Source organism: Typopeltis vanoorti, chromosome 2 (assembly GCF_054136105.1).
Source record: "Typopeltis vanoorti isolate ZY-2024b chromosome 2, IOZ_Tvanoo_1.0, whole genome shotgun sequence".
NCBI classification, from domain to species: Eukaryota; Metazoa; Arthropoda; class Arachnida; order Uropygi; family Thelyphonidae; genus Typopeltis; species Typopeltis vanoorti.
The window spans coordinates 143789399-143816536 of NC_143550.1; the positions used below are offsets into that span (position 1 = coordinate 143789399).

The following is a 27138-nucleotide window of genomic DNA, read 5'->3' on the forward strand; positions in this document are numbered from 1 at the left end:
TTAAATGGGTAGAATATGTACCTTCAATATGCTTGGAATATTTAGACCGTCATTATTGTTAAGATTAGGGTGATTGATAAGAATCTCACAGGCCTCTTTAAATTTACTTTCAATTCTATGTAGTGTTCAGGGCATGATCAGAAAGACCAGCTTGACCATAGTTATTATATTTAATGTGTCGTTTATGTTCCTTTTTTCTGATAGGAATTGTGTGTCCTGTTTCCCCTATATAGGGCAAATTACAGGTGTAATGAATACAGTATACTCCAGGGTGGGCCAGTAGAGGAAGTGGATCCTTGGATGAGTTGAGTAAGTTCTTTAATTTTGCAGGAGGTTTAAAGGTGACTTTGTGGTTGTATTTTTGTAGTATTCTGTTTTTTTGTTTGATATCCCATTAATGTGTGGAATGGTTAATTTTATTGTAGTCTTGTTTATTTTTGTTTTTAAGCGTGGTCTTGTACAGAATTTTATTGATAGTATTTTGGCTGTAACCATTTTTTAGGAAGGTATTGTTGATAACTTTTCATCTTTAAGTGCTTGTCCATTGGAGCAAATCTTCAAAGCCCTGTTTTTTAGTGTATTAATGACCCTTTTTCTGTAGTTTTGGTGTTGGTAGGAGTTTTTGTGTATATATTGGCCAGTATGTATCAATTTCCGGTAAACAGTGAAGGAAAGACTGCCAGAAGGAAGACGTGTGACAAATGTATCTAGAAACGGAAGTGTGTTCTGCTTTTCAATCTCGATTGGGAACTGTGTGCGTTTGTGGTTTTTGTTTAGGTGGCTGAGGAAAATGTGAAGTATCTAAGCCTGACCTTGGGTTTTAAAGGAGAGGAATCTAGAGCATGTTGCTCAAAATGTTTCTTGTAAAATTTAGCAATAGGAGGGAGAATGGTGAGCCCATAATTGTGCCTTCTTTTTGGGGTAGAAAGTGTTTTGCCACAAAATAGCTAGAACATAGTACATGTACAGAGTGATGTGATATCGGGAGATAATTTGTCCTGTAATAGAAGGATTGTGTCATTGATTGGAGCATTTGTGAAGAGGGTAGATATGTCAAAACTTGACTAATAAATCATCTTTTTCCAGTGCGATGTCTTTGATTTTGTTTACAAAGTGTTGTGTTTTTAATATTGTTTTTGATAAACAATATTTTTAATATTGTTTATAATAGTATTATATAATTAGTACAGTCACACTCCAAGTTATGTAAGTAATGCATTCCGTAAACCTTTATGTAACTCGGATTTTACGTAAGTCGAATTTGTAAATTACATACATACAATAAAATGTTCAATGGCTACTCATACGCTGTCTTACATTAATTTTTTTGCCATATCAGATATTTTCCATTTTTAATATTTTTCATTGTTGTGGTGATTAAAAAAAAATTCAATTATAAAAAAATCTATCGACTGTATTTGAATAATACACATACAGTTGACAGATGAAAGTATGAAAAATACATAATATAAAAGAATATAAAAACAAACTGAAACATTCAATTTTAAAATAAAAAATATCTTGCAACGGCTAAGTTGGTTGTTCTAAGGAATGCTGTTCTGCAGGAAGTTTTACCCATTTCGATGTTGAAGGCTGAAGGAAGACGGGGTCGTCTGAGTTGTCATCTTGACTTTTTTTGCGAACGTATTTTCAACTTTTCTTCTAAAGTAATTGCAGACCTTTGTTTTTTAGATTTATTACCAGCGCATGCGATTTTGTGTTTTTTTTTTCCCATTTTAAGGGTAAAAAAACAATGAAACTAGCAGTGATAACGAGTGACTGAGCTAACCGCATGAGGCATCTACTACTCTACTGCAATAAGGTTGTCAAAGTCGCAAACGTATTCATAGATGCTAGCAGATTTATTACGTAACTGCGAATTTACATAGGTCACGTGTTACGTAACTGTATATAATAAGAGTCAATTATCTGCCAGATTTGATTACATTTGTGACCATTAAATTCCATTAAAGTTTTGAGTGAGAAGTTCTTCTTATAAGCTTGAGGAAGGGGAGTACACATTATGTGCTCTATTAATTAAAGACTTGATAATACCAATTTCTTTGAGAGGTGTGGTACTTCTGATGAATGCATCTGCCAGCAAAGGTAAGCAAAAAATTACTTCTGACAACATTCTTACTAATAAATGGGTTGTGAATATTTCTGGGCGTGAGTTGTCTGATACTGAAATTAGTATATTGGCTAAAGGTCATGATTTTGCTTTGGTGCATAAATGCATCACATATCTTGATTTTTTGCACAATATCGAATGCAATTTGTCAGGACTTTCAAGCAAAGATGCTAATAAACTAAGATTCGAAGTTGCTGCTTTACTCTTTAAAAGCAAATTACCATCACGTAATTTATCTAGTGCTTAAACAGTGCGCTGTTTTCATTAAAACAAAAGAACAATATATCTATTTCGAAAGCAGATAAAGGAAAAGATGTAGTGGTAATGGATAAGTCCAACCATGAGAGGAAGATACGAGGGTGGGCTGAAAATTTCTTGGTCTCGACCGTAGATGGCAACACTATCAGCAAGATTTTTTTTTTCTAAGTTGGTAGATCTGTCATAAGCATCCATGAAATTGCAAGTCATTCTATCAAGTAGTTTGTTTTATACAGCTGTCTGAAGCAAAAGTATCCCTTGAAATGGATAAAATGTAGTATCATGCGGTTATAAAATTCTTTGTAAAAGAAGGTTTAACACCAAAAGAAATTCATTTGAAGTTCATAAAAGTTTATGAGCACTCATCTCCTTTGTTTCCAACAATTAAGAAATGGGCTGCCAAGTTTGAAAGTGGCTGTACCAGCCTTTAAGATGATCCATGTGAAGTATGTCCAATAAGTGTAACAACACCAGAAATCGTTGATCAAGTGAACAATATGGTATTGGATAACCAGCAAGTGAAAGTACATGAAATTGCTGACACTATAGGCATTTCCAAAGAACATGTAGATATATTTTGCATGAAGAATTGCAAATGAAAAAGCTTTGCGCAATATGGGTGCCGCGTATGCTCACAGCAGATCAAAAATGCACTCGCAAGATTATCTCTGAACAATGCTTGGAGTGTTTTAACAAGAATAAAAGTGATTTTGTGCATTGATTTAATACTATGGACGAGACTTGGATTCACCATTACACACCAGAATCCAAACAGCAGTCAAAACAGCAGACAGAAGCTGGTTGTTCAGCACCAAAGTTGGTTCCATCAGCAGGAAAGGTCACGACATCGGTGTTTTGTGATGCTAAAGGCATTTTGTTTATTAATTATCTTGAAAAGGGCAAAACAATAACCAGGGAATATTATTCGGATCTTTTAACCAGACTAGATGAAAAATTCGTGAGAAAAGACCCGGTTTGCAGAAGAAAAAAATCATCTTTCATCAGGACAATGCATCTGCCCACAAAGGTGTTTTTGGCAATGGGAAAATTAAGGGATCTGCACTATGAATTGTTGGAACATCCACCCTATTCCCCAGATTTGGTTCCTTTCGACTTCTATCTCTTCCAAAAAGTAAAACTCTTCCTCGCTGGTCAGTGTTTTTCTTCGAATCAAGAGATGATTGCAGCTGTGGAGGGGTATTTTGCAGATCTCACTAAGAACCACTACAGGGACAGGATAATGGCGCTGGAGCATCAGTGGAATAAATGTATTAGTCTTAAGGGAGATATGTTGAAAAATAAAAACAAATTTGAAATTATAAATTCGTTTTTTCACTGTTAGGGTGAGAACTTTTCAGACCACCCTCATAGACTGCCTTTTACAGGATACCTCCATGTATCAAGAAATTAGTTATAACCCACAAAAACACAGATTAAGCAATTAAATAAGCTCTTGATGAAATTGTTAGTTGGGATCAAAATACTTTGGACAAGTTGCGCACTCATTTTGGAAGAAATTGTTTATATGGCCTCCCAAAAATTCATAAAGAAGGTTATCCAGTAAGACCCATCATGAATTGTATCGACTCTCTCACTTATAGAATTTCTGTTATGTTTATTAACTGCCCATACTGGAGAATCCAGATCAATTATCAAGAATTCCACACATTTTCTTGAGAAAATCAAGGATTCAAATACAAGAGTAGGATTTGTTAGTCAGCTTCGACACTTTTTCCGTCTTTACCAACATTCCGTTATCTGATACTGTTAATTTACTATATGATGATTACCCTCCTGGTAACGCGAGGATTTTTGAATTTGTTATAGAATCTGAATATTTCAGCTGGAAAAACATGGGTAGCCCTCTGTCTCGATCTTTGGCAAACTAATTTTTTAACCATCTGGAAGATACCTTGTTCTCATCCATTCATCCTCAACCCTCTTGTTGGTTTTGTTATGTTGATGATGTCTTTGCTGTTTGGCTTCAATTCTGAAAATGAACTTACCACTTTCCTACAATGGACCAATAGCAATCATTCATGCATTCGATTCACCATAGAAAAAGAAAAGTCTGGTAGTTTACCATTTTTGGACATCCTTCTTACATGCACAGCCTCCAGTAATTTATCAACCAGTGTTTATTGAAAACCTACCTTTACTGGCAGATACATTCATCAAAAGTCTGCTCATCACACCTCTCAAAGAAATTGGTGTTATCAAGTCTTTAATTAATAGAGCACATAATGTGTGCTCCTCTCCCTCAAGCTTACAACAAGAACTTCTCACTATCAAAACTTTAATGGAATTTAATGGTCACAATCCTAATCAATAAGCAAATAGTTGTCTCCTATGTTCCAACACCTCAGGTATCTTCAACAGACTGCAAGGTTCCAATCCCTTATATTTCTGGTATCTCTGAACCAATTGGTAGAGTTTTGAAGATGTATCACCTTATTTACACATATTTTCCTATCAACAAAATTTCTCATCTGTTGCCATCTACAAAAGAAACTGTCACCTCTATCATTAGCTGGTGTTTACCAGATACCTTATGATGAAGTTCGTCTTCTCCATAGAAGCAGGTTTAAATATGAACGCCTTTTCAAAGAAAATTGCGAAGCCCTTTTGCATCGGCCAAATCTGAATCGAAACGATTGTCTGTCTCTCTCTCTCACCCCCCTCCCCAAAAAAAAAGTTTGGGAGATTCTTATTTTATGTAACCATCAAAAATAGTTTTTAATAATACTATATATTAATATCAAATTCTAGCACATGGCAACAGTTTATAATTGGTAAACCACCGATTGCTATATGTACCTTGTATATTCCCATTTCTTTGATTTGCTTGTTTCTACACACTCATGTACTGTTATTTTCGGTACTAATTAAATAAATTAATACAGAAAGGAACTATATTTTCTAAAATGTCTTATTTTGTTTATCATATATGTGTATGATTATATTATTATTTCAATTTTCTCATGATGAATTTTTGCTGCAAAGAATAATCTCTGATGAACTGTCACCAATGGGTGATGAATGTTCCATGAATTGTCTTGCTGAAACAGAGTCCAAAATAGTGCATGATTACCAGAATCCTCTATCCAGATGTTTATAAATTGCACTACGTGGCAAATACAGCAGTGAGGCACTGGATCCCAGTGGTGGTGGTCTGGAATGAAGAGAAGTGGTGTAAAGAATCTGGGGAAAAAGCCTAGAAAAGAAATTTAAAAAAAAAAAAAAAAAGCCAGTACTATCATTAGGAGTCTCCTCCACCATGAATAGGCATCTCACACACAGCACTTATTTCAATTCTGAAAGACAAACATAGAGTTAATAAAATGTTGGATTTAACTCTGTTTACTAGGTAATTTATTGCTTATAAATAAATATAAATTAGATTCCTGAAACAAGAATGCCTCTTACTAAATTCATGCTGACCGCCATAGATATTATCCTATCCTCACCTGCCAATTTTGTATGTGTCCTCTTCCTAAATTCTCCCAAATCCAAACCGGTCTATTGTTTGCTGCTTCTATTCTACCATCCTTATGCAATGGCACTATCTTACCATTTTTCCACTCCATGGATACTTATCCAGTAGCTATACTTTCATTGAATGGTAAAGTCAATGGATTTAACCTTATTGATTCCTTAGCATTCTTTTAAAGCCTGAGGCAAAATCTTATACACTCCCATTGGCTTATTGCCTTCCAGAGAACTTAGCATTCAAAATACAACCTTCTCGTGCACCTCTAAACTTTCAATCCTCCCCATTCCTCTATAAATGGGGAGAGTTGCAAGTGCTTTTCTGGGATGAGATATTCCAGTAAAGTCATAATTAAATAACTCTACTAATTCATTAGCATTGGCCATTCGTACCTCATTTTCACTAGACAAGTTTATTAATTTATAATCATTTCTCTCCTACTGGCCATATAATAAAATAATTCCTTAGAATTTTCCTTGGATCACAATTCTAGTTTCTTCTTGGATGCCAGTGTTGTCTTTCTTCCTTACTGTACAAGTCACTTTCCTGACTAGTGCACTAAGGTCAGTGTCATATTCCACATGCAACTATATTTTTATAATCTCTTTTCCATTTCAATTCATGCGCATTTTCCATTTCAATGCAATTTCAGTACTAATGCAACTGATACTAAATCATGTTATGTTTTTCACTTGAGGTATGCAAAATGCTACTGCTACAGATAAATATATCTTAACATTCACATACACAGCTGATATCTCACCCTTCCAATTCATTCATCTATGCAATGCCCCAAGTTGATTTCTAAGATTATCTTCATTAGCTTTGTTATTTCAAATAAATTCCTTTCTCCTTGATACCTCCGCTTGTCTATTCATCTTTCAAGTCAAGAATACATGATGATTCTCACAAACCAGGAGTAAGGATGGCATCTGTCACAATCAGATCCTATGATGATAGGACTAAATCCAAAACTCCTGATCCTCATGTTCCCTCTATTTCATATTGCCTAAGACATCTGTACTCCTAGAATTCCAGATATTTCATCCCCTTATTACAGTATGCTGTTTCCTCTGCCCAATTTACAATGATATCTGTCCAATTTTTTAGATCTTAGTTACAAGTGAAGTGTCTAAAATGAACAGGTATACTAGCAGTATTCCCCTGCCACTTCTAGATATTAGTATATTTTTTAAGCAATATTATGGTCTTTTATCTGGGTACCAAGTTTCAGATATGAGAATCTGAATTACAATGGAAAGGTCTAAAATGCATTTACAGATAAAAGAACATTTGGTTTATGCACAAATACTCTATACTTGCCATTGTCCACTAGCAACTAAGCTGTAAACATAAAAATTCAACCATAAGAACTTTTTTTTTAAATTTTACATATTTTCTTGAATTTAGAGGCAGCAAAATTGTGCTTACTTAGAACAGCATATAACCTAACAATATTCCAGACTATGATTGGTTCTGATGTAATTAACAAATATGAACAGTTTCATTATTACACAATTTTTTATCTAATATTATACTGTTTATGAATCAAAAGCTTCAAAATCTGGCTTCTTATGCCATGTACCAAATTGTATTACTACAAAAAATTGCATATATGATAAAAGCTTTACATACACACACACAGACATACATTGTATACAGAGGGATTAATACACTTAATGTATTCATTAAAGGATTACTGCATAGCATTGCAAGGAGCATGTTAGTATACAGATAAGTGATTTTGAGTAAATATTTTGCAATATTTCCAATCGCTACTGGTAACATCAAAGATTAGACTCCCCCCCCAACATAATAAATTCACTCAGAGGCTGTATGATATGTCTGGACTGCATTTATCTCATATGAATAAGGATCACATAGTTAGTCCTTTGTTCATGTACAGCAATACATAAATGTGTAAAAGGGAACGAATAAAAAGTGAGCCCCCTCATTATTTAAAGTTGCCAAGAAATTATATTATTGTTAAACCCTTTATCCACAAATTGTATATGAACTATCTTCGTGAGTAGGTTACTTGTATACAGAAGTGGTTGACTTCACATCAATTGCCTTGGTATCCCATAATGCAAAATACACTTCCTTTTGGATGTGTATATATATTGCTATACATTATGGGAAGTGTAGGATCACTACCCAGATTAGTTTCAACCTTTGAGATCTCACTGGTGGGAGCCAGACCCAGGAAGATACCTTGATGGACCTGTGTTTCACTCAGGATTTCTCCATGAGTGCAGGTCACAAAGATGCCTCCAAGATACCTAGGTTAAATTAATACAGAAATCATATGTCCCATGTACAAGTATGTAAAAAGGTGTGTATCCACGCTGGATCAAAGATAGCTGTAGAAAGTTTCTTTCACTTAGTTACAAAATAAATTAAAGTTGCTAAAAGATAATGTTCTTGTTTAACCCTTTAACCAAGTGTAAGCAAACAAAGTTTGCAAATGAAGTATCTTCACAATATGCTGCTCTATATAGAAGAGCATCATTATTTTGCGTTTCACTTGTGAAACAACAGAGCAGAGCCAATGTTACATCAAGAAACTAAGGTCTCCCCAATTTTTTATGTTCTCTCATTTAAAAAAAGAATTCTATCAGTATTAAATGGTCTAAGTGAAGTGAAGTGCTTTGTTAAAGCACTGGATAAAAATGGTCTTCCATTCCAATATGAAATGAAAATTTTCAGAAGCCCAACTTAAAGAAGGCATGTTTGTTGAATCTCAAATTAAGTACTGAAACAAGGTGAAAAATTCAAAACAGAACTAGAAGCCTGGAAATCATTCAGAGAATATCAAAGAACTATAAAGTAACAATAAAACTGAAAATTATATCTAGTAACCAATCTAGGTGATAAAGCACAAGATGAAGGCTGGATCAGTGAAGTTTCACTTACTTCAAACTAGCCTGAACATTCCCCCCCCCCTGAAAAACCTGGGTGTAGTGAGTTATAACAGAGAATGATGTTCTGGTTGAGCATAGTAATTAAGTGTATGATAGCAATACTACTAGTGGTTTCTTCAAAGAGACATGTGAAGTGCTTACAAGAGCATATGAAATACAAGCCTATGTATAATTTTACCATTTCTATCTTTTTTACTTATTGCAAATAAAGGAAAATATGAAAGTACTTGAATTTTGGCTCTTTATATTCATTTTACGAAATGATTCCCCCCCCCCCCATTCAGTAGCCATCAAACAATACTTCGCTAAGTACATGAATATTTGTAACAAAGAATTTACTGATTTGGTTGAAATGGGAACATCTATTTTTAAATTCATAACCATTTCTTCATATGTATCTCCAAGGGATATAAATGATACAATACACAATTTAGTTTACCATATTAACAGTTTCCTAACAACTTTCTTCCAAATTAAACTGTCATCTCAAGATTTTATTATTTCTAGGGATTAACAGCAATGGTCCACATAAATACAAATCTGGGTCTTTTACATCCAATACCCATTTTTATTAACATATCTATTCTGTATAATGATCATAATCAAACACTTAATATCATTAGCTCTACTCATACAATCTTGAATGCTAATATTCTCAAGGGCTTTTTATCATTGTTAAAAAATGGCTTGTTCTTCATTAAAAATTGTGTGTAAATAACCAAAATATTTGTGTTCAAAGATTCACTACTGAGAATGAAATTTACAAATATGGACAGGAGCATAGAAGGGATCATGATTTCTTTATGGCTAATTTTTCATATATAAAATTTATTATTTAATTGGATTAATCCAAAAGACTTTTTTTATGAACATCAACTGCATAAAGTAAAGAGCTGAATTTAATAATCATTGGCTCTGATATCACATGAAATGCCAGCCTTTTCCATAATGTGAATCACAGATTGGATCACATTTTGATATCGTTTGAACTGCATTTGAGAACTCCATGTGTAAAACTTGTTTTGAAATACTATATCTCCAGAAGTCGAAGTAAGCCTCTATGTTTTTAGTGAGGTTTTCATGAAACTAATCGATACTTTCAGTGAAATGGTGAGATTGATTAGCTAAATGTATGCTGTTAAACTAAGCTGAAGTTAGGAAACTTTCACTTGCGCATATATTAATTTTATGTAGTAATTCCTCACTCAGTAATTCCACTATATCAGTTGATATAGTGGAATTACTGAGCGAGCACTTTGCAAGAGTATATCATCCAGGTGGTGACATTGAAAGAATGAAGGAACCATTAGTTTATACAGGAATAGTGATAAATGAAGTGAAGGTGAATAGTCTATTACAGAACCTTAATGTGAATCCATCTGTGGGATTAGATGGTATACCGGCACGGGTCTTACGTGAAGCAGCTAAAGAATTATCAGTGCCCTTGACCATGTTGTTTAATCTGAGTCTCTGGTCTGGTTTAGTCCCGAAGGTGTGGAAAGAGGGGAAAATAATTCCACTGCATAAAGGAGGATCTAAGACTAATGTTGCAAATTACCGACCGATCAGCATATCAGGAATCGTTGTCAAGGTCTTGGAGAAAGTAGTCAAGGGAAAAATACAGGAATGGATTGATGAAAATGAGATACTGTACAGGGGACAGCATGGCTTTGTGAAGGGTAGATCATGCTTCAGTAACTTGCTCAAGTTTTATAACAAGGTGACGGCTGAACTGGATAAGGGAAATGGGTTTACAGTGATACTGCTGGACCTGGCAAAGGCGTTTGACAGGATACTACATGGAATACTAATCCGTAAACTACAACATATGGGAATGGATATAGGGTTGGTGAGATGGATAGGTGGTTGGTTGATGGAGAGATATCAGAGAGTAGTTTATTCAGGAGTAGAGTCCAAAAGACAGCCTGTGACTAGAGGTGTACTGCAGGGTTCTGTTCTTGGACCACTACTGTTTAATTTGTTCATTAACGATATAGGGAAGGATCTAAGAGGAACAGTTCATTTGTTCACTGATGATGCAAATTGGGTAGGGCAATAGTGAATGCAGAAAATGTTAAAATCTTGCAGGATGATTTGGAGTTCTGGGCTAAGGTGAATGGATGTCAATTTAATGTGACAAAATGTAAGGTTATGCATTTTGGGGTGAAAAGATTAGCAGAGGTATACCACATTGGTGGAACTGTACTCCAGGAGATTGATGAGGCCAGGGACTTGGGAGTGTCGGTGGATAGGGAGATGAAGTTTAGGGGGCACATTGCAAAAGTGGCTAAATCAGCTCATCAACTCACTTGGTTGTTGCAAAATACTTTGACGAGCAGAAACAAGCAAGTTATTATTCCTCTGTACCGAGCCTTGATAAGACCTCATCTCGACTACTGTGCCAAGATTTGGTCACCTAGGTTTCTTCTCGATGGGGAGGAGGTGGAGAGGATCCAGAGGCGAGTGACCAAGATGATATCAGGTCTATGGAATGAACCTCATGAGAACAGGTTGAAGATTTGTGGGTTGCAGAAATTGGTTGATAGACCAAAAAGGGGAGATATGATTGAGACATTCAAATTTCTGAAGGGTTTCTATAGGATTAATTCAGAGGATATTTTTGAGATCAGGATCAGGAAGCTGGGCAAGAGTGTGATTAGCAAGGGTGTTAGAGCTGGGTTCTTTACTTTTAGAGTGGTAAATGAGTGGAATAAGCTGCCAGAGTCTGTTTGGGTGCTATGACAGTGAGCGAGTTCAAGGCAAAGTGTGATAGATACTGTGAGAATGTCGAATAGTTGTGTGGACATGATGTTTAGGGCCTCGCTTGATGAGTCAAAGGACTCCCTGGAGTCGCCCGTAATAATAATAATAATAATGTAGTAACTGTGATATTTCCCATAAACACACCGACGTACAATTTATTCGAGCCTATTCAAAACGCAAGACAAACAAAATTCAACACCAGCACATGCCACTATTTTGGGGCATATAGTCAATACTTCCGGATGTATAATTAGTAAAACAAATCCTTAATATTTCCTTAAATCAATAGAATACCAGGCCCAAAAGTTCGTGAATGAAAGTTATATTCACGACACTACAGAGATGCAGGCAAGTTCATTTCGTTTCGCTGTTGATAAGGTTCTTTAATCACACAGCGTCGAAAAATTTGAGAGAAATTTAAATTTCTAGCACTTATAACGGTGTAACTTTAAGAATAATATCACTTTGAAGGACGCAATATTATTAAAACAAGGCTGACTGAATACACCCCAAACACATTTGTATTATAACACTTGGAACCAAAAAATACTTAAAAATAAAACGTCGAGCGTCCTTTTGCAACTGAAAGAAAGCGGATAACTCTTAAACACACACACTCGTTTATTTCCTGTCCCTTTTTATCACAATTGGAAAGAACAAAATCACTTTCCAGAAATAATTTTCACCTGAAAATGTATTTAGTAGTTATTCGTAACTTGCAAGCGAAATGCTACCTTACCTAGTACTAGCCATAATTTGTTTTCTTCGCTTTTAAACAAAACTTTCAAATGACAATAACTTTTCCCTGAACACTAGATGGCGCAATATTAATTAATATAAATTTCAGTAATTATGAATTTCTTTTGAAAAATTTATACCGATGATGATCGAACGATTTTTTTTCAGGAGCTTGAAGAGTACACTGAAAAGTAATGCCTCTTGCCTTGTAAAATCCTGAATTTTATATCTGGTGCCTTACATCCTTACGATAAAATATCTAAACATTCATTTCTACAAAACAAATGTTAAATGTGATTTTGCCATGTTTTTAACAATGGTCAGACTTTAATGTCGGCATTTCAAAAATTATACCTTATTCATTTTCCAAAGCTTTAGGTAAGAGATATTAATGTGAAAAATTTATTTAGATGCAACAGAGGTATTATTATTATTATTATTATTATTATTATTATTATTATTATTATTATTATTATTATTATTACAAGAGACTTTCAAGCAGTCGAGAATTCATCGAGAGATACAACACATCACTCATACAACCTTTCATACCTGATCTTGAATTCATTCACACCATCTACACTCATCACTTCCAAAGGCAAGCTGTTCCAATCATGCACTGCTCTATGAGATAAAATCCAACTCTCATCCCTTTCTTGAGATTAATTCTCAAGGTCCATGGATACCCACTCGTCCTCTTTCCACCAACCATACAATGAAAATTTAATCTATTGATATTCTCTGTGACCTCTTCAGAAGTTTCTAGGTCCGTATCATATCGCCCCTCTTTCTCCTGTTACTCTGCAGTCCACAAATTCTCAATCTCTCCTCATATTCTAAAATATACATTTCCGATATAATTTTCCACGCTGTCCATTGTACTCTTATATATATGTGCATCAATACAGAAGCCAGGAGACCATACCTGTGCATAATAATCCATGTCAGGTAAAATCAAAATCTTGTAAAGAGGCTGGGTCCAGTCACAGTGTGATTGACACCCTGTAGACCAATTTTCCGTCTCTGAGTTTTATTTGCTACCATGAATTTCAACTTCCTCTCTACTAATACTCCAAGATCCCTATTCTACCTAAGTTCGTCTAGCATAATATCGCCAATATAATAATAATAATAATAATAATAATAATAATAATAATAATAATAATAATTTTTTTTTTTAGTTTATTATCTCTCAAATAATTACATGAGTATACTAACATTTAGGCAACAATGCATCTTTTTCTTGCAAAATGGTTCAGTAAGAATTATAATTACTCTTAATATGATTATCATTTGCAGAATTTCTCATTGACACAAGAGTAAAAAGTGTGTATTATTACCATTAATAATAATCATAGTAATCGTGTTTATTATTAATGACTCACAAGTTAAACAATATTACTTATGTTGCAGTTTATATAATAATAATTTTTTTAAGTTTAAATTGTAAATTAAATATATAATTTTAAACTTAAATATGTAACTGAAGTATTACTATCACATTTTCTGTTTACTACTAGAATTCATTACAGAATGTTAAGTGAATAATGTTAGATAAATACTACTACTGGGATGTAACTCAACTGCACCCTCGAAGCTTTGTAATTAGCTTATCTGAGGGTGATACTGGTTATATATATGTATATTTGTTATTGATTTGGTTGCTGTGTTGGAAGTAGGCAGATCTTTGGGAGGTCAAATGAATGATCTGAAAGGTCGGATCAAAGTGAAATTGCCGATATATCCTGTGTTATTGCATCTGTCTTGATGGTCCACGTTCTTTTTTTATTGTGGGCTTCTTTTTGAACTATTTAGGAGGCTTTTTTCTTCACAGTGGCAGCCTTTCTATGTCTTCTGTGCTTTTAATTTGTATCGACTTTGAAGTTTGTGACTTCCTTATGAATATCTTGGCATCTCTGGTCCACAAAAATTGGTAATTTTTTTCAATTTTTGCTTTTCTTGTTTGGTACAACAGATTCTGGTTGAATGGTGTTAAATATTCGGATAGGAAGATTGGTGTATTGTCTTGCTGTGCGTTCAAGTCCTTGGCAACTGGTTTTTTCTGCCTGCTGGCTTTTATGAGATTGTCTCTTGTGGACTTGCTCTTAAGACGAATTATGACTGGTGCAGGTCGTGGGAAGCCTTGGTTTTTGCTCTTCCTAGGAATCCGATTTACGGTCTGAATGTCGTTAAGCTGTAGGGGGAAATCAATTACATGGCCTAATTTTAAAACCACGTCTCTGAGGTTTTCTGTAGGTGCAGTTTCAGGAAGACCGTTTATGACAAGATCTATTTTATGTTGTTGCTGATTTAAACGTTTGTATTGTAGTTTTAGAGAATGAAGTTCTTGACGGAGTTCGGATGTCTCTTTCATCAAATTGTGTTGCCTGTTTTTTAGAGCGTTAATGCTCATTTTAATGTCTTTTACCGTTTGCAACACTTCTATAACTGCTAAATTATTATGTTTTACCAAATCTTCATATTCGCTAGATTTTTTTGTTATTTGTTCGTTCTGTTTCTTAAAGAGTTCTTGCACAAGATCTGCTAAGCTGGCTTTTATAGTCACTAGACCGTTTTCTATTAGTATACTTAGAGAGTTTAAATTATAGGACTCACCTGCGTTTTTTTTGTCTGTTCAGTTCGTCATCTGATTTTGCCTCCGGTATAATCGGCTGCATCGTAGGTGGCTGCCTTACGTGCGTTTCTTTGTTCCTCAAGCAGATTACACACTTCCATTCCTCACGTGTTACATCGGGTTCATATTTATGTTGCCCGGTTGTTTCTGAAAAAAAAAAATTATTATTATTATTATTATTATTATTATTATTATTATTATTATTATTATTATTATTATTATTATTATTATTATCTGATGTAATTACATCAGATAGATGTAATTACACCAGAATAAATCAGTAATTGTACTTTCGAATCGCTTGATGCATGGAAACAACACACAGTACAAGCGAGAGGTCTCTCAATCTTGCATATTAACATCAGAAACATCCGAAAACATTGGTTATTGTTACAGGCTTATCTGAGGAATTACACTGATATTATTGATATATTGATTCTTACAGAAGTATCCATAACTAATGACGAAGCGACTGCTTTCCAAATTCCAGGCTTCCAACAACATAGATCATGGCGCCAAACAAAAAGAGGGGGTGGAATATTAATATTTATCAAACAAAAATTAATAGCAAAAGAAACGGCCTATCAGTTTGAACATGCTGAAACCCTTTGCCTGGAAATCACTAATACCACCAATAGACAGCATCCCATAATACTAAATGCAATTTACAGGCCACCAAACCTAAACATAATAAAATCTTGCACGAACTCATTGCTGGCTTTCACGCCAAGAAATATGCTCAACCGAATACCTAATAATAATTGGCGACATAAACATAAATATTGCAAACGAAAACCAGAACAACACTGTACAATACCTAGACACGATATCCATGTATAATCTAATACCAACAATAACATCATGTACTAGAGAAGAAATATTCGGAAATACTATTACTGCCTCCTGTCTAGATCATATAAACGTCCGAGCACCACCAAACAGTTACACTGCATCAGTCAGTGGCGCACTCAGGATTTAATCTTGGAGAGGGTCAAGCGCTCAGGATTTAACCTTTGAGTGGGGGGGGGGAGATTTGAGTAGACGTTTTGGGAATACACACTACATATCGCATACTACCTATAACTGAGCATCTGCAGTGATCGCTAATTCATAAGTAGCACACAAAATAAATTAAAAAAAATGAATTTTAATTAGGAAAAGATTTTTGGAAATTTTTCTAGTGTTTTTTCCTTTCCTTTGGGGGGGTTCCAGGGCCCCTTGGCCCCCCTCTGGGTGCGCCACTGGCATCAGTCATAAAGTGCAAAGTAGCAGACCATTACTTCACCGCTCTAAACCTGCACACCAAGATAATATCCATGCAATGTCTCACAGAAAAAAAACGACAGAAAACAATAATAGACGAAGAAATAGTCAACCACGAAATAAGAAAAACAGACTGGGAACACCTGGCATCAGATTCAGCAGATATCTTATACAACAACATTAAACTCACACTGGAGGAAATATATAAGAAAGCTACAAAGAAAGTCAGAATTCGTTCAAAAACAACATAAAACTTAATCCTAGAAATACACAGAAAGGACGCTTTATGGAAAGAATTAAAGCGATATCCAAATAACACAGCTTTAAAAACTGAATATAAGATAACAAGGAATCGCCTTACAACATAAATCAGAAATGCAAAAAGAAGCTACTATAGAGGCAAACTAACCTCTGCACAATACAACATGAAAATCAAACCTGGCATCTGATCAATGAGATGCTAGATTTTGTTCCCAACACCACCGCCTCCGAAACCATAAAACACAGCTTCATGAAAGACGCAAAACCTAACCAACAACTAGCAAATGACTTTAACCAATACTTTTGCAGACTCCATTCAAGAACTGCACAGAAATATTCCCCCAATCACAAAACGAGACCCTCCACTTGGACCACAATCAAAACAGACATTATGGTTCCCAACTATAAAAGAAGCAGAACTTCTCTCTGCAATACATCAAATCAAACTAAACAAAGGCCCAGGAAATGATTGTATCAGACCTAAAGCAACTAGTTTAAGTCCTATCCTACTAAAATTAATAAATAAAATATTTAAAACAGGACAGATACCAAGTATGCTAAAGACCGCCATAATCACACCCATATACAAACATGGAAAAAGAAATTTAATCAGCAATTACAGACCCATAGCAACATTACCAATTATCAATCAAATTATGGAGTGGATCATACTCAAGAAACTCACAGCATACACAGCGACCTTTCATATTATCCCCAAAACACAATATGGTTTTCAGAAAAATAAGGGAACAACATCTCTCTTGGAAGACTTTACAGGCGTAATTAATACCGCTTTAGACAAAAACAAAATTGCCATGGTAGTCTTTATTGATCTAAGTAAAGCATTCGATACACTTACACATCAAACCTTGTTAGAAAAGCTGAGGCATGTTGGAATAGACGGGCCTCTTCACAGGTAGTTTACAAACTACCTTCAAAATAGAAAGCATATCACATGTATCGGGTCAAACCGAAGCAGAGAGCTACCAGTAACCTGTGGAGTACCACAGGGAGCTGTACTCTCCCCAACTCTATTCAACATTTACACGCACGATATTAATCAGCTACCACTCAAAGGTTAGATATTCCAATACACAGACGATACAGCAATAATATCCATCCATAATAACGCAAGCATAGCCCAAACAAATATGCAACATGACATAAATCTGATCATAGACTGGCTCACGAAAAACTCCATACACCTAAACTCAGAAAAGACAAAATTAATGATATTCAGAAATCCACTGACTCAACCAGTTGATAACAAATATATAACCATCCAACATCCACTTTCCAACATAAAAAACACACAGAACAGCAAAACCACAACAATCACTCAGGTTGAAACAATACGATACCTTGGAATTTACTTCGATGCAGATATGAACTGGAATAGCCACATAAACCATCTACACAACAAACTCCGAACAATAAGTGGCAAACTCTACAGGTTAAAAGACATAGTTCCCATACGGCTAAAAACACTAATATACAAAGCACTATGCCAAAATATACTAAGATACGCTATAACAACGTATGCTTTCTGTGCACCCTACAAATTAAACAGATTAATGTCGCTACAGTACAAAATGATAAAACTGATCTTTTAGGAACAAAGAGAAAATAACGACCTTATATACATTGCAATGTCAGAACACAAATACTGACAGCAAAACATTTATGTCACTATGCAGCTTTGCTGAACCATTATTTCGATGCCAACTACAGGACAGTCAGAAATACATACTGTATAACAAGACCTCAGACTGCTAATTATATCACATATATATACAATAATCACTACGGAAAGGCCACGCGAAACTTTTACATCCCAGACATGACAAACAAATTACCTTTTGAATACAGAAACCTTACAAAATACAATAGCCTGAAGAGAGCTCTAAGGACATACTATGAACAAGAAACACGCACCCAAAATACCATATAATACAAATTTAATGAAACACAATATATTCGTTCAGGCTTCCAGTTCAGCGACGCATCAATACATTCCAAGTTATTGTGTGTGTGTGTGTGTGTGTGTGTGTGTGTGTGTGTGTGTGTGTGTGTGTGTGTGTGTGTGTGTGTGTGTGTGTGTGTGTGTGTGTGTGTGTGTGTGTGTGTGTGTGTGTGCGCGCGCGCGCGCGTGTGCGTGCGTGCGTGTGTGCGTGCGTGCGTGTGTGTGTGTGCGTGGTGTGTGTGCGCGTACGTGTGTACGTGCATGTGTGTGTGTGCGTGCGTGCACATAAATAGTTGATAATACTGTGAATAAAGTGGGAATTAGGCGAGTTAAGCCTAAATCCCACTCTCTTTACAAAAGCTAACTCAAGCTACAAAGTAGGTGGGGTTAACTCGCCTCACTCAACTACACGTAATCCTTGTAACCAAAGAAGTAGATTATGTAATAAAACAGTTAGTAAAGTGTACAACAATAGAGAAGATACTGAGTATTATGTGATAATATTATTAATATAATACTCTTATGTAACATGAAAAAATAATGTAATAAATTATTCTTATAATTAAAAAATTATATAAACAAAAAAAATTGTTATACAAAAAATTCTGAATAATCTTAATTTTTAGCATAAGAAGAACATGTGTTCTAAATACATAATATAGTGGCAAAAAAAACTATTAAAAATTTTAGTTGAAATCAATGTAGAAAATGAAGCACTTAGAGCTGAATTCTGTAAAATTATTTCTGTATATTCTATATTCAAAAATTCTGTATAATCTTTATTGTCAATATTAGAAAAACATGTGATGTAAATGCATAATATAGAGGCAAAAAAGTATTGTTAAAAAATTTAATTGAAATCCAGTGTAGAAAATGCAGCACTTAGTTATGAATTCTGTAAAATTATAAGTTGCAATGTCACTCAAGATGTTTATTGTATGTGTAAATATTTTAGCAATCAATAAAAAAAAATATTATTATTATTAAAGTAGGCGGGGCCGATTACCCTATCTAACTTTTTGGAGACTGAATGGCCAGTTTAATCTCCACTGGTAGCCAATCAGAGAGATAGCTGGCCCAAGGCTATCACTGATTCATCGGTACGCAGTGAAGAAGGCAGCAAGCTACTGCCGCCATCTCATGGTCCCTAATCCTAACACAATATTTTTAATATCTGAAAATAGTGTGGGTTCGATGGCCGATTTTCTTCAGTTTACGGGAAGAAAAACACGAGTTTCCAGGAGAAAAAAACCTGCTAGCCCGTGCCAGAGATCGACTAACTCGGGAGGACACCTACAACTGTCACAACCACTACACCGAACCTCTACTACGAATCATCTCCATCTACCGCCCACTTCCACCACCACCACAACTAGTATTTTTTGTCTGTAAATTGCGTGTGTTCTGAAGGGCCGATTTGTCTGTATGCGGAATGAAAAACCCGAGTTTCCGGGAGAAAAAACCCTGTTACCCCCGTAAGTGATCGGCTAACTCACCTTCGATTGAAATCGCCCAATAAAGATTCCTCCCGTCGCGACGAGAATCGCACTTAGGCCTATTCCAATCGAAGGGCGCAATGTACCGTCGTTCTTCCAATTGCGCTACGGAGGCGCTTCAAAATTGAGCTATTAAAGCTCTGATCATGGCAGGAGGGTAACAGCAATAGCCGAGCCTCTGTTAGAACTTCATTGGCTACAGCATTGCCATCCATTACCCTCCGAGGATATTAATCTCCGCATCTTAATTACCGCATCTCACGGTCGATTCCCTTTCCAATCCACCATTACCCTCCAAGGGTATTAATCACCGCATCTCACGGTCGATTTGCGTCTTTCCCACCATTCGGCTACCATTTGAACCACCAAATCCTTTCTTCTTGCGGTAGTGCAAACTCCACTTCTACTGAGCAAACTCCACTTCTACTACATATATTTTATTAACAACAAAGCATCTGTGTACAATCTGAATAGGAATAAATATATATACATCTATTTACAATTATATACATTTTGTACATAGTATGTTCATTTTAATTGGTATTTTTTCTTTGACATTTCTTTATAGTTTCTTTTTCACATTGTGTCTATTATCTGTGTTCATACAGTCTTTTTTTATATGATAATGTGCTCAGTGCCTTGCGTTTCCTAAAGTCCTTATACTTCATCTGAGCATTTTTTCTTCAATGTGTCAAGCATTGATATTCTATCTTAATCATTTATATTAACATTTAAATTACTATTTCATACATCCTATTTTTCATCTATTTACAATTATATACATGCTGTACATAGTATTCTCATTCTGATTGGCATTTTTCTTTGACATTTCTTTATGGTTTCACATTGTGTATATTATCTGTGTTTATACAGTCTTTTTTTTTTTTTTCATGATAATCTGCTCAGTGCTTTCTGTTTCCTATAGTCCTTATGCTTCATCTGAGCTTTTGATTTTTTTTTTTAATTTAGTGTGTCATACATTCTATCATTCTATCTCAATTATTGTTGTCATTTTATCTTAAGCACTCATATCAACATTTTGATTACTATTTCATAAATCCTATTTGTTTCTATATGTAGTTACATTTAACTGTTTGCTGGCAGCATATTACGTCTTCCTTCTTGGGTTTGTGCTTTTTTTTTTTTTTTTTTGTCGTGTTGGGAAACACTTCTTAAATAATTTCTTCTCTAATAAACCTGTGTAATGTTTGTTTTTAAAATATAAAGGTTTGGTTCATACATTATGAACTTATCGTAGAACTTTAAGTACTATTTACATATATCATATTTAAACAAATACATATAATTACTTTACATATACATTATTAAAATGTGGTCAAGCTCTTCCATTATATATATTGTCATTGCCTTTTTTGAAACATAAAACTAAACTACAGTCTCCATAATTGACCATTATTATACACAAGGCTACAACCAATTATAGTATAAAGCAATTAATATACAAGTGGTTATACAGCTTAATGAGAAAGTATATTATATGTGTTTCTTTTGCTTATGTATATTTATTTTATTCGCGTTCTACAAGAAGTTGTGTATGGTTTGTTTTAAGTTTTGTATTTATGGTGAGTCTTTTATTTCTATGATCTGCAGTTGTTCTTCGAATTCTGGGATGAGACCCATTTACCGCCATTGGTGTTTGGTTATTTTGTTTCTATTTATGATATCTGTGATTGTGTCTTTTAATATGTTGTTTATTTTCCTGAGTATGTCTGGTCCTGTTTCCCTTCCGTAAATTTTCTACTGAGCTACACAGGCTATTATTCCCTGTACGGGAACAAATATGCGTTAGCTGATTTTTTTTTTATTATTATTATTAAAAAAAAAATAGTAGTAGTAGTAGTAGTAGTAGTAATATGTGGGATTAACTCGCCTCACTCAACCACACAAGTAATTCTTATAACCAAAAGAAGCAGATTATGTAAAAAAAACAGTTAGTAAAGTATACAACAATAAAGAAGATACTGAAGATATTGATTATTATGTGATAATATCATTAATATAATACTCTTATATAACATGAAAAAATAATGTAATAAATGATTCTTATAATTAAAAAATTATATAAACAAAAAAAGAATTATTAAACAAAAAAGTTTGAATAATGTTCATTGTTAACATTAGAAGAACATGTGTTGTAAATACATAATATAGAGGCAAAAAAATACTATTAAAAATTTTTGTTGAAATCAATGTAGAAAATAAAGCACTTAGAGCTAATTCTGTAAAATTATAAGTTGCAATGTCACTGAAGTGTATGTGTAAATATTTTAGCAATCAATAAATTACAATTACTATTTTTAAAAATATATATTATTATTATTATTATTATTATTATTATTATTATTATTATTATTATTATTATTATTATTATTATTATTATTATTGATACAAGTCAAAACAAGATATCATTTAAATAACAATTCGTCTGGTGATACAAAACAATTCAGATTCTACCCAAAAATCTAAGAATAGTCTGTCAGGTGGCGTCGTAAAATATGGACTGTTCCAACTAATGCTGTTTTCAGTAGATTATATGGGATCATTTCCTTCAGATTTAATTCTTGTAAATAGTTGGATAGCTTCTTTGGAGTTGCACCAAGTGCACCGATAACTATTGGGATGACTTTGGTGTGTTTAAGCCACCGCCAGCCCACTTCGATTGCCAGATCGTGATATTTAGTCATTTTTACCAGTTCTTTGTTGTTAATGCTGTTATTATTGGGTACAGCGATATCAATAATCCAAACCTGTCGATGTTCGATAATTGTCATATCAGGTCCATTGTGTTCCGAATGCCGATCAGTTTGTATTCGAAAGTCCCAGAGAATTTTTGCTGTTTCGTTTTCCAATACTGTCTCTATTTTATGCTGCCACCAGTTATTAGATGTAGGAAAGCAATATTTTTTGCATACATGCCAATGAATTATTTTGGCCATTTGATCAATGCGGTATTTATAGTCAGTTTGAGTTATTTGGCTGCAGGCACTGATTCGATGTTCTACAGTCTCATCTTTCTGATCGCATAATCTGCATTTGCTGCTATTATTGATGTTCAAAATTTTCGCTTTCATTGCATTAGTTTGTAATGCCTGTTCTTGAGGTGCGAGAATAAATTCTTCCGTTTCTTATTTAATATATCCAAATTGTAGCCATTGCCACGTCTTACTTAAGTCAATTTTGTTCTCAGTATCTCTAAGAAATTGGCCATGAAAAGGTTTATTTTTCCAGCGCACATATCAGCTATTTCGCTGTTCCGTTTTGTAATCGCATTTGTTTCCTGTTGCTTTCAGAAGACCCTCTTGTGTAACTGCTTGAAGTATTTTCTCAGAGTTATTGTCGATGTAACTTTTTAAGCTAATTTCTTCTTCTTCCACAGTCCGTCTCACTAGCAGCGACCCCATCCACCTATTCTCCTTGGTAGCTACAACGGGGCAACATCACTTCGTGGATGTAATGCATGATGCATAGTCATTATTTCTAGTTTTGCGCTCCAGTTTGTCCATCTCTTCTTTTGTCCACTCTATTATGCCAACTGTGTATCAGATCACATAGCCCAAGCTATGTGTGTGTCAGATCACATAGCCCAAGCTATGTGATCTGATACACAAGCTTTAATTGTGCTAAATCCATTTAGTTTTGTTTTTTCAGCATATTTCTAACTCTTTTGGTGTATTCTGCTACTGCCTGCTGTCGAGTGGAAAATATCACTCGCTTCTAATATTCCTAGGTATTTGTAGACAAAGGTATCAACGAAGTGTTGAAGAGCAATGATGACAAGGAATCGCCTTGGAAAATTCCACGTTTATTGGTAATATATCCAAATCGTTCATTGTGGACTATTAAAGTTGTTTTTCATGATTTCATAGCAGCAGCCAGAAACGATCATATGTTTTTTCCAAATATCTGTAGTGATTTTAGGATCCAGGTGTGTGGGAGGCAATCGAATGCTTTCTTATAGCCATTCCTAAGTTAGTTTTTTGTCTTTCTGAATTTCTGAGAATCATTTTATTAATAAGGATTTGGTCTTTTATTCCTCTAGATTTTTGAAAATTCCCTTTTTTGTTCAATCCGATAAATCTGATTATCTCATGAGTAGTGGAATATGGAATTGCTATGATTGCTGTGAACAGCTTAAGCATAGCTGGTAGTCAAGTTATTGGACGATAGTTACTTGGGTCTGCATCCTTATCCTTATCTTTCATGAAGAGAAATCATCCGATCTTCCGTTGAGCCTGACTACAACAAATAATTATACTCTTCTGCCATTCGATCATGTAGACTGGTTAGATGCTTTAACTAAAATCCATGTAGTTCGTCTTTGCCGGGTGCACTCCAGTAATTTAATTTTCTAGCTTGTACACTGACCATTTCTTTAATGATAATGACATTTTGCATTGGTTTCTGTTTCATTTCTAATTCTACTTCCTAAATCCATAAGGCATCTTTATTATGTTCAGTAGGATTCTTCTATTTCTGGTGAATGATTGTTTGGATTTGTATTCCTCTGGAGAGACTGAACGAAATGACGCTGGTTCTGTCGAAATTGCATATTTTGTATATATTGATTTATTTTTGCTTCATATCTTTTAATTTTTTGTTCAATCGCTATACTTCTTTCTTTTAGCTCTACGGTAACTTCAGCAATTGTTTTGTTGGCGAAATTACATGTGGTAATCAGATTGTTTTTGATGTTATTATGTTTCAGCGGCCCTTCTTTAAAACTCTTGCTCAGATCAGCTCGAAGTTTGTTGACTTTTCGTTCCAACCGGATTTTCCATGGTACAAATTGTTTCATCCTCAGCTTTTGCTCTTGCGGTTTGCAGCCAAGCTTCACTGTAATGATATAGGCTGTGCTGTATAGGAGCTGATTTATTTCCTTTATACTGTTGGTTGTGATAGTTTTAATCATAGCATTTGCGTCTAAGAGGAGTTGTTTTAGCTTAGAGTTATGTAAAGTTTTTAATGGTGGTGGTCTTATACGGTCATTTATGGAGTTCATATCCTCCAATAACCATGATTTCATTTTACACTGCACTTCTGTCGAAATATTCTGAGGTATGTTGTCAGCTTGATGCTTAATGAGTTGAATTCCAAAGTTGATATAGCTAACTAATGATGATTTGCTGTTACTTGGGTAGTTGGTTAATTCAGGAAAATGAAATTCTTTTGGTCTATAACTCTGTTCTGTTATTGCAGATTCTGGGAATTTTTGTTCCCAAATTAAATGCATACGCGTTCTAAAACATTGTTTTTCTGGTGTTGATTTGTAAAAACATTTCAGAACTTCTCTGTTTTAAACATTTGATTTCTTCCAGTCACTTTTCAGCTTCCTACCCTGATTGCTCAGCAAGGAGAACTGGGTCCTGTGGGCTACTTGTCGCCTGATGCCCAGGATCCCCAACATCTGATGCAGTCCTTGATGACCCGAGCATCAACTGATCCAGTATGGATCTCTTCTTACTTTTCACCATTAAGATGGGGGATGGAACACTGTTAGTCTGGCTCCTCAGTTGAGTAGCCAGACTAACAAGCATGGCCCCCTTGCTGACAGCTATGCTACAGCCAGAAAAGCTCTCAACATCACTGAAGTACATAAGGCCGTGTTCCTTTGGTGGGAGGTATATAATAATAGTAATTATTATTATTATTATTATTATTATTATTATTATACTGGCACCTCTATGGAGTCCGAAGACTCTAAGCGCGATACTCAATCGATCTCCGTACAATCTATCATACCTCTCCTTGAACCCGTTAACAGAAAAAGCACTCACAACTGATTCTGACAACCCATTAATTCATTCACCACTCCCAAAACAAAACATTTAGTACTCACACCGCTACTGATCACACATTTATTCAACTTCCAAGGATGACCCCTTCTTCTGGTCTCTCTAGCCAAATGCTGAAACAATTCCCCTACATCTATGCTATCACATCCTTAAAGCAACTTAAATGTTTCTATCATATCCCCTATTTTTCTCCTATCAACGAACTTCTGCAATCCACACACCTTCAATCTACTCTCATAGGGAACCTTCTAAAGCCCACTCCTCACCATCTTGGTCACTCGCCTTTGAATCCTCTCTACTGATTTCTCATTCCCAAGAAACCCAGTGGACCAGACTTGAGCACAATAATCCAGATCTGGGCTATCAAAGCCTTATACAGAAGAATAACAACTTCCTTATCTCTTGGTAATGCGTTCTTCAATAGCCAAGTAATCTTATGGGATACCTTAGCAAACGAATAAATATGTCGTCTATATTTTAACTCTCTATCTATCACCACTCCTAAATTTCTAGCTTCATCTATTTCGTGGAGTACAATGCCATCAATGTAATACACAGCTTGTGATCTATTTATGCCAAAATGCATACGCTATATTTCTCGGCATTAAACTGACACCCATTAACTTTTGCCCATACTGACAGCCTACTTAAATCTTTCTGCAAGCGTTCCACATTGCCATGATTGACTATTACTCTACCTAACTTCGCATTATCATCACCAAACAACTAAACATTTCTTTCAGGTTATTTCCTACATCATTTATGTAAAAATTAAACAGCAATGGTACCAGCACTTAACCTTTAGGCACAATACTATTCACCAGTTTTCTGCTCGATTCTTCCCCTCCATATACCTTTTTGATATGTGTCATATCCATCCCTATTTGTTCTAAGTTGTATAACAATGCTCCATGTGGTATTCTGTCAAATGCCTTTGCAAAATCAAAGGCATTTGACAAATCAAATGACAAATTTGACAAAATCAACGCAATATCAACGTTTAGCCATTTCCTTTATCCAACTCAGCTGTTGCTCTATTATAAAAAGTTAATAAGGCATGACCGACCCCTTCACAAACTGGTGAAAAGAAGATTGAATTCTTCTTTTCACCAATTTTCAATTTTTCTAGTACTTTTTCCACCACGCCTGAGATACTGATTGGTCTATAATTTGCTACTGTAGTCTTAGAACCTCACTTCCGCAAGGAATAATTTTGCCCTCTTTCCACTAACTTCAAACTCTACCAGAGCTGAGACTTAAATTATAAAGCTTAGTTTAAAGACATTGCCAGTTCCCTTGTAAATTCTCGCAAAACCCTAGCTGATATCTGAGGGTATAGCTGATGTAGGAGGGTAATTATTATGCGGGATTTCAACTATGGTAACATTGATTGGAAGGAGGAG

At 34.9% G+C, this 27138-nt stretch overlaps 1 protein-coding gene across 4 annotated transcripts in view; it reads right to left on the bottom strand.

The window, feature by feature from the left end:
• Positions 1–27138, bottom strand: part of E(z) (histone-lysine N-methyltransferase E(z)) — a 516600-nt gene that overhangs the window by 392547 nt on the left and 96915 nt on the right. For 3 of the 4 annotated variants that reach the window (XM_090413314.1, XM_090413324.1, XM_090413296.1), the window contains exon 1: positions 12306–12402. The exons of the other annotated variant lie outside the window; for it this stretch is intronic. In XM_090413314.1, coding sequence (XP_090269440.1) covers positions 12306–12319 — 14 coding nt within the window. In that variant the 5' untranslated portion in view covers positions 12320–12402. Of the gene's footprint in view, positions 1–12305; positions 12403–27138 lie in introns of those variants that run through there. 4 annotated transcript variants of the gene reach the window in all.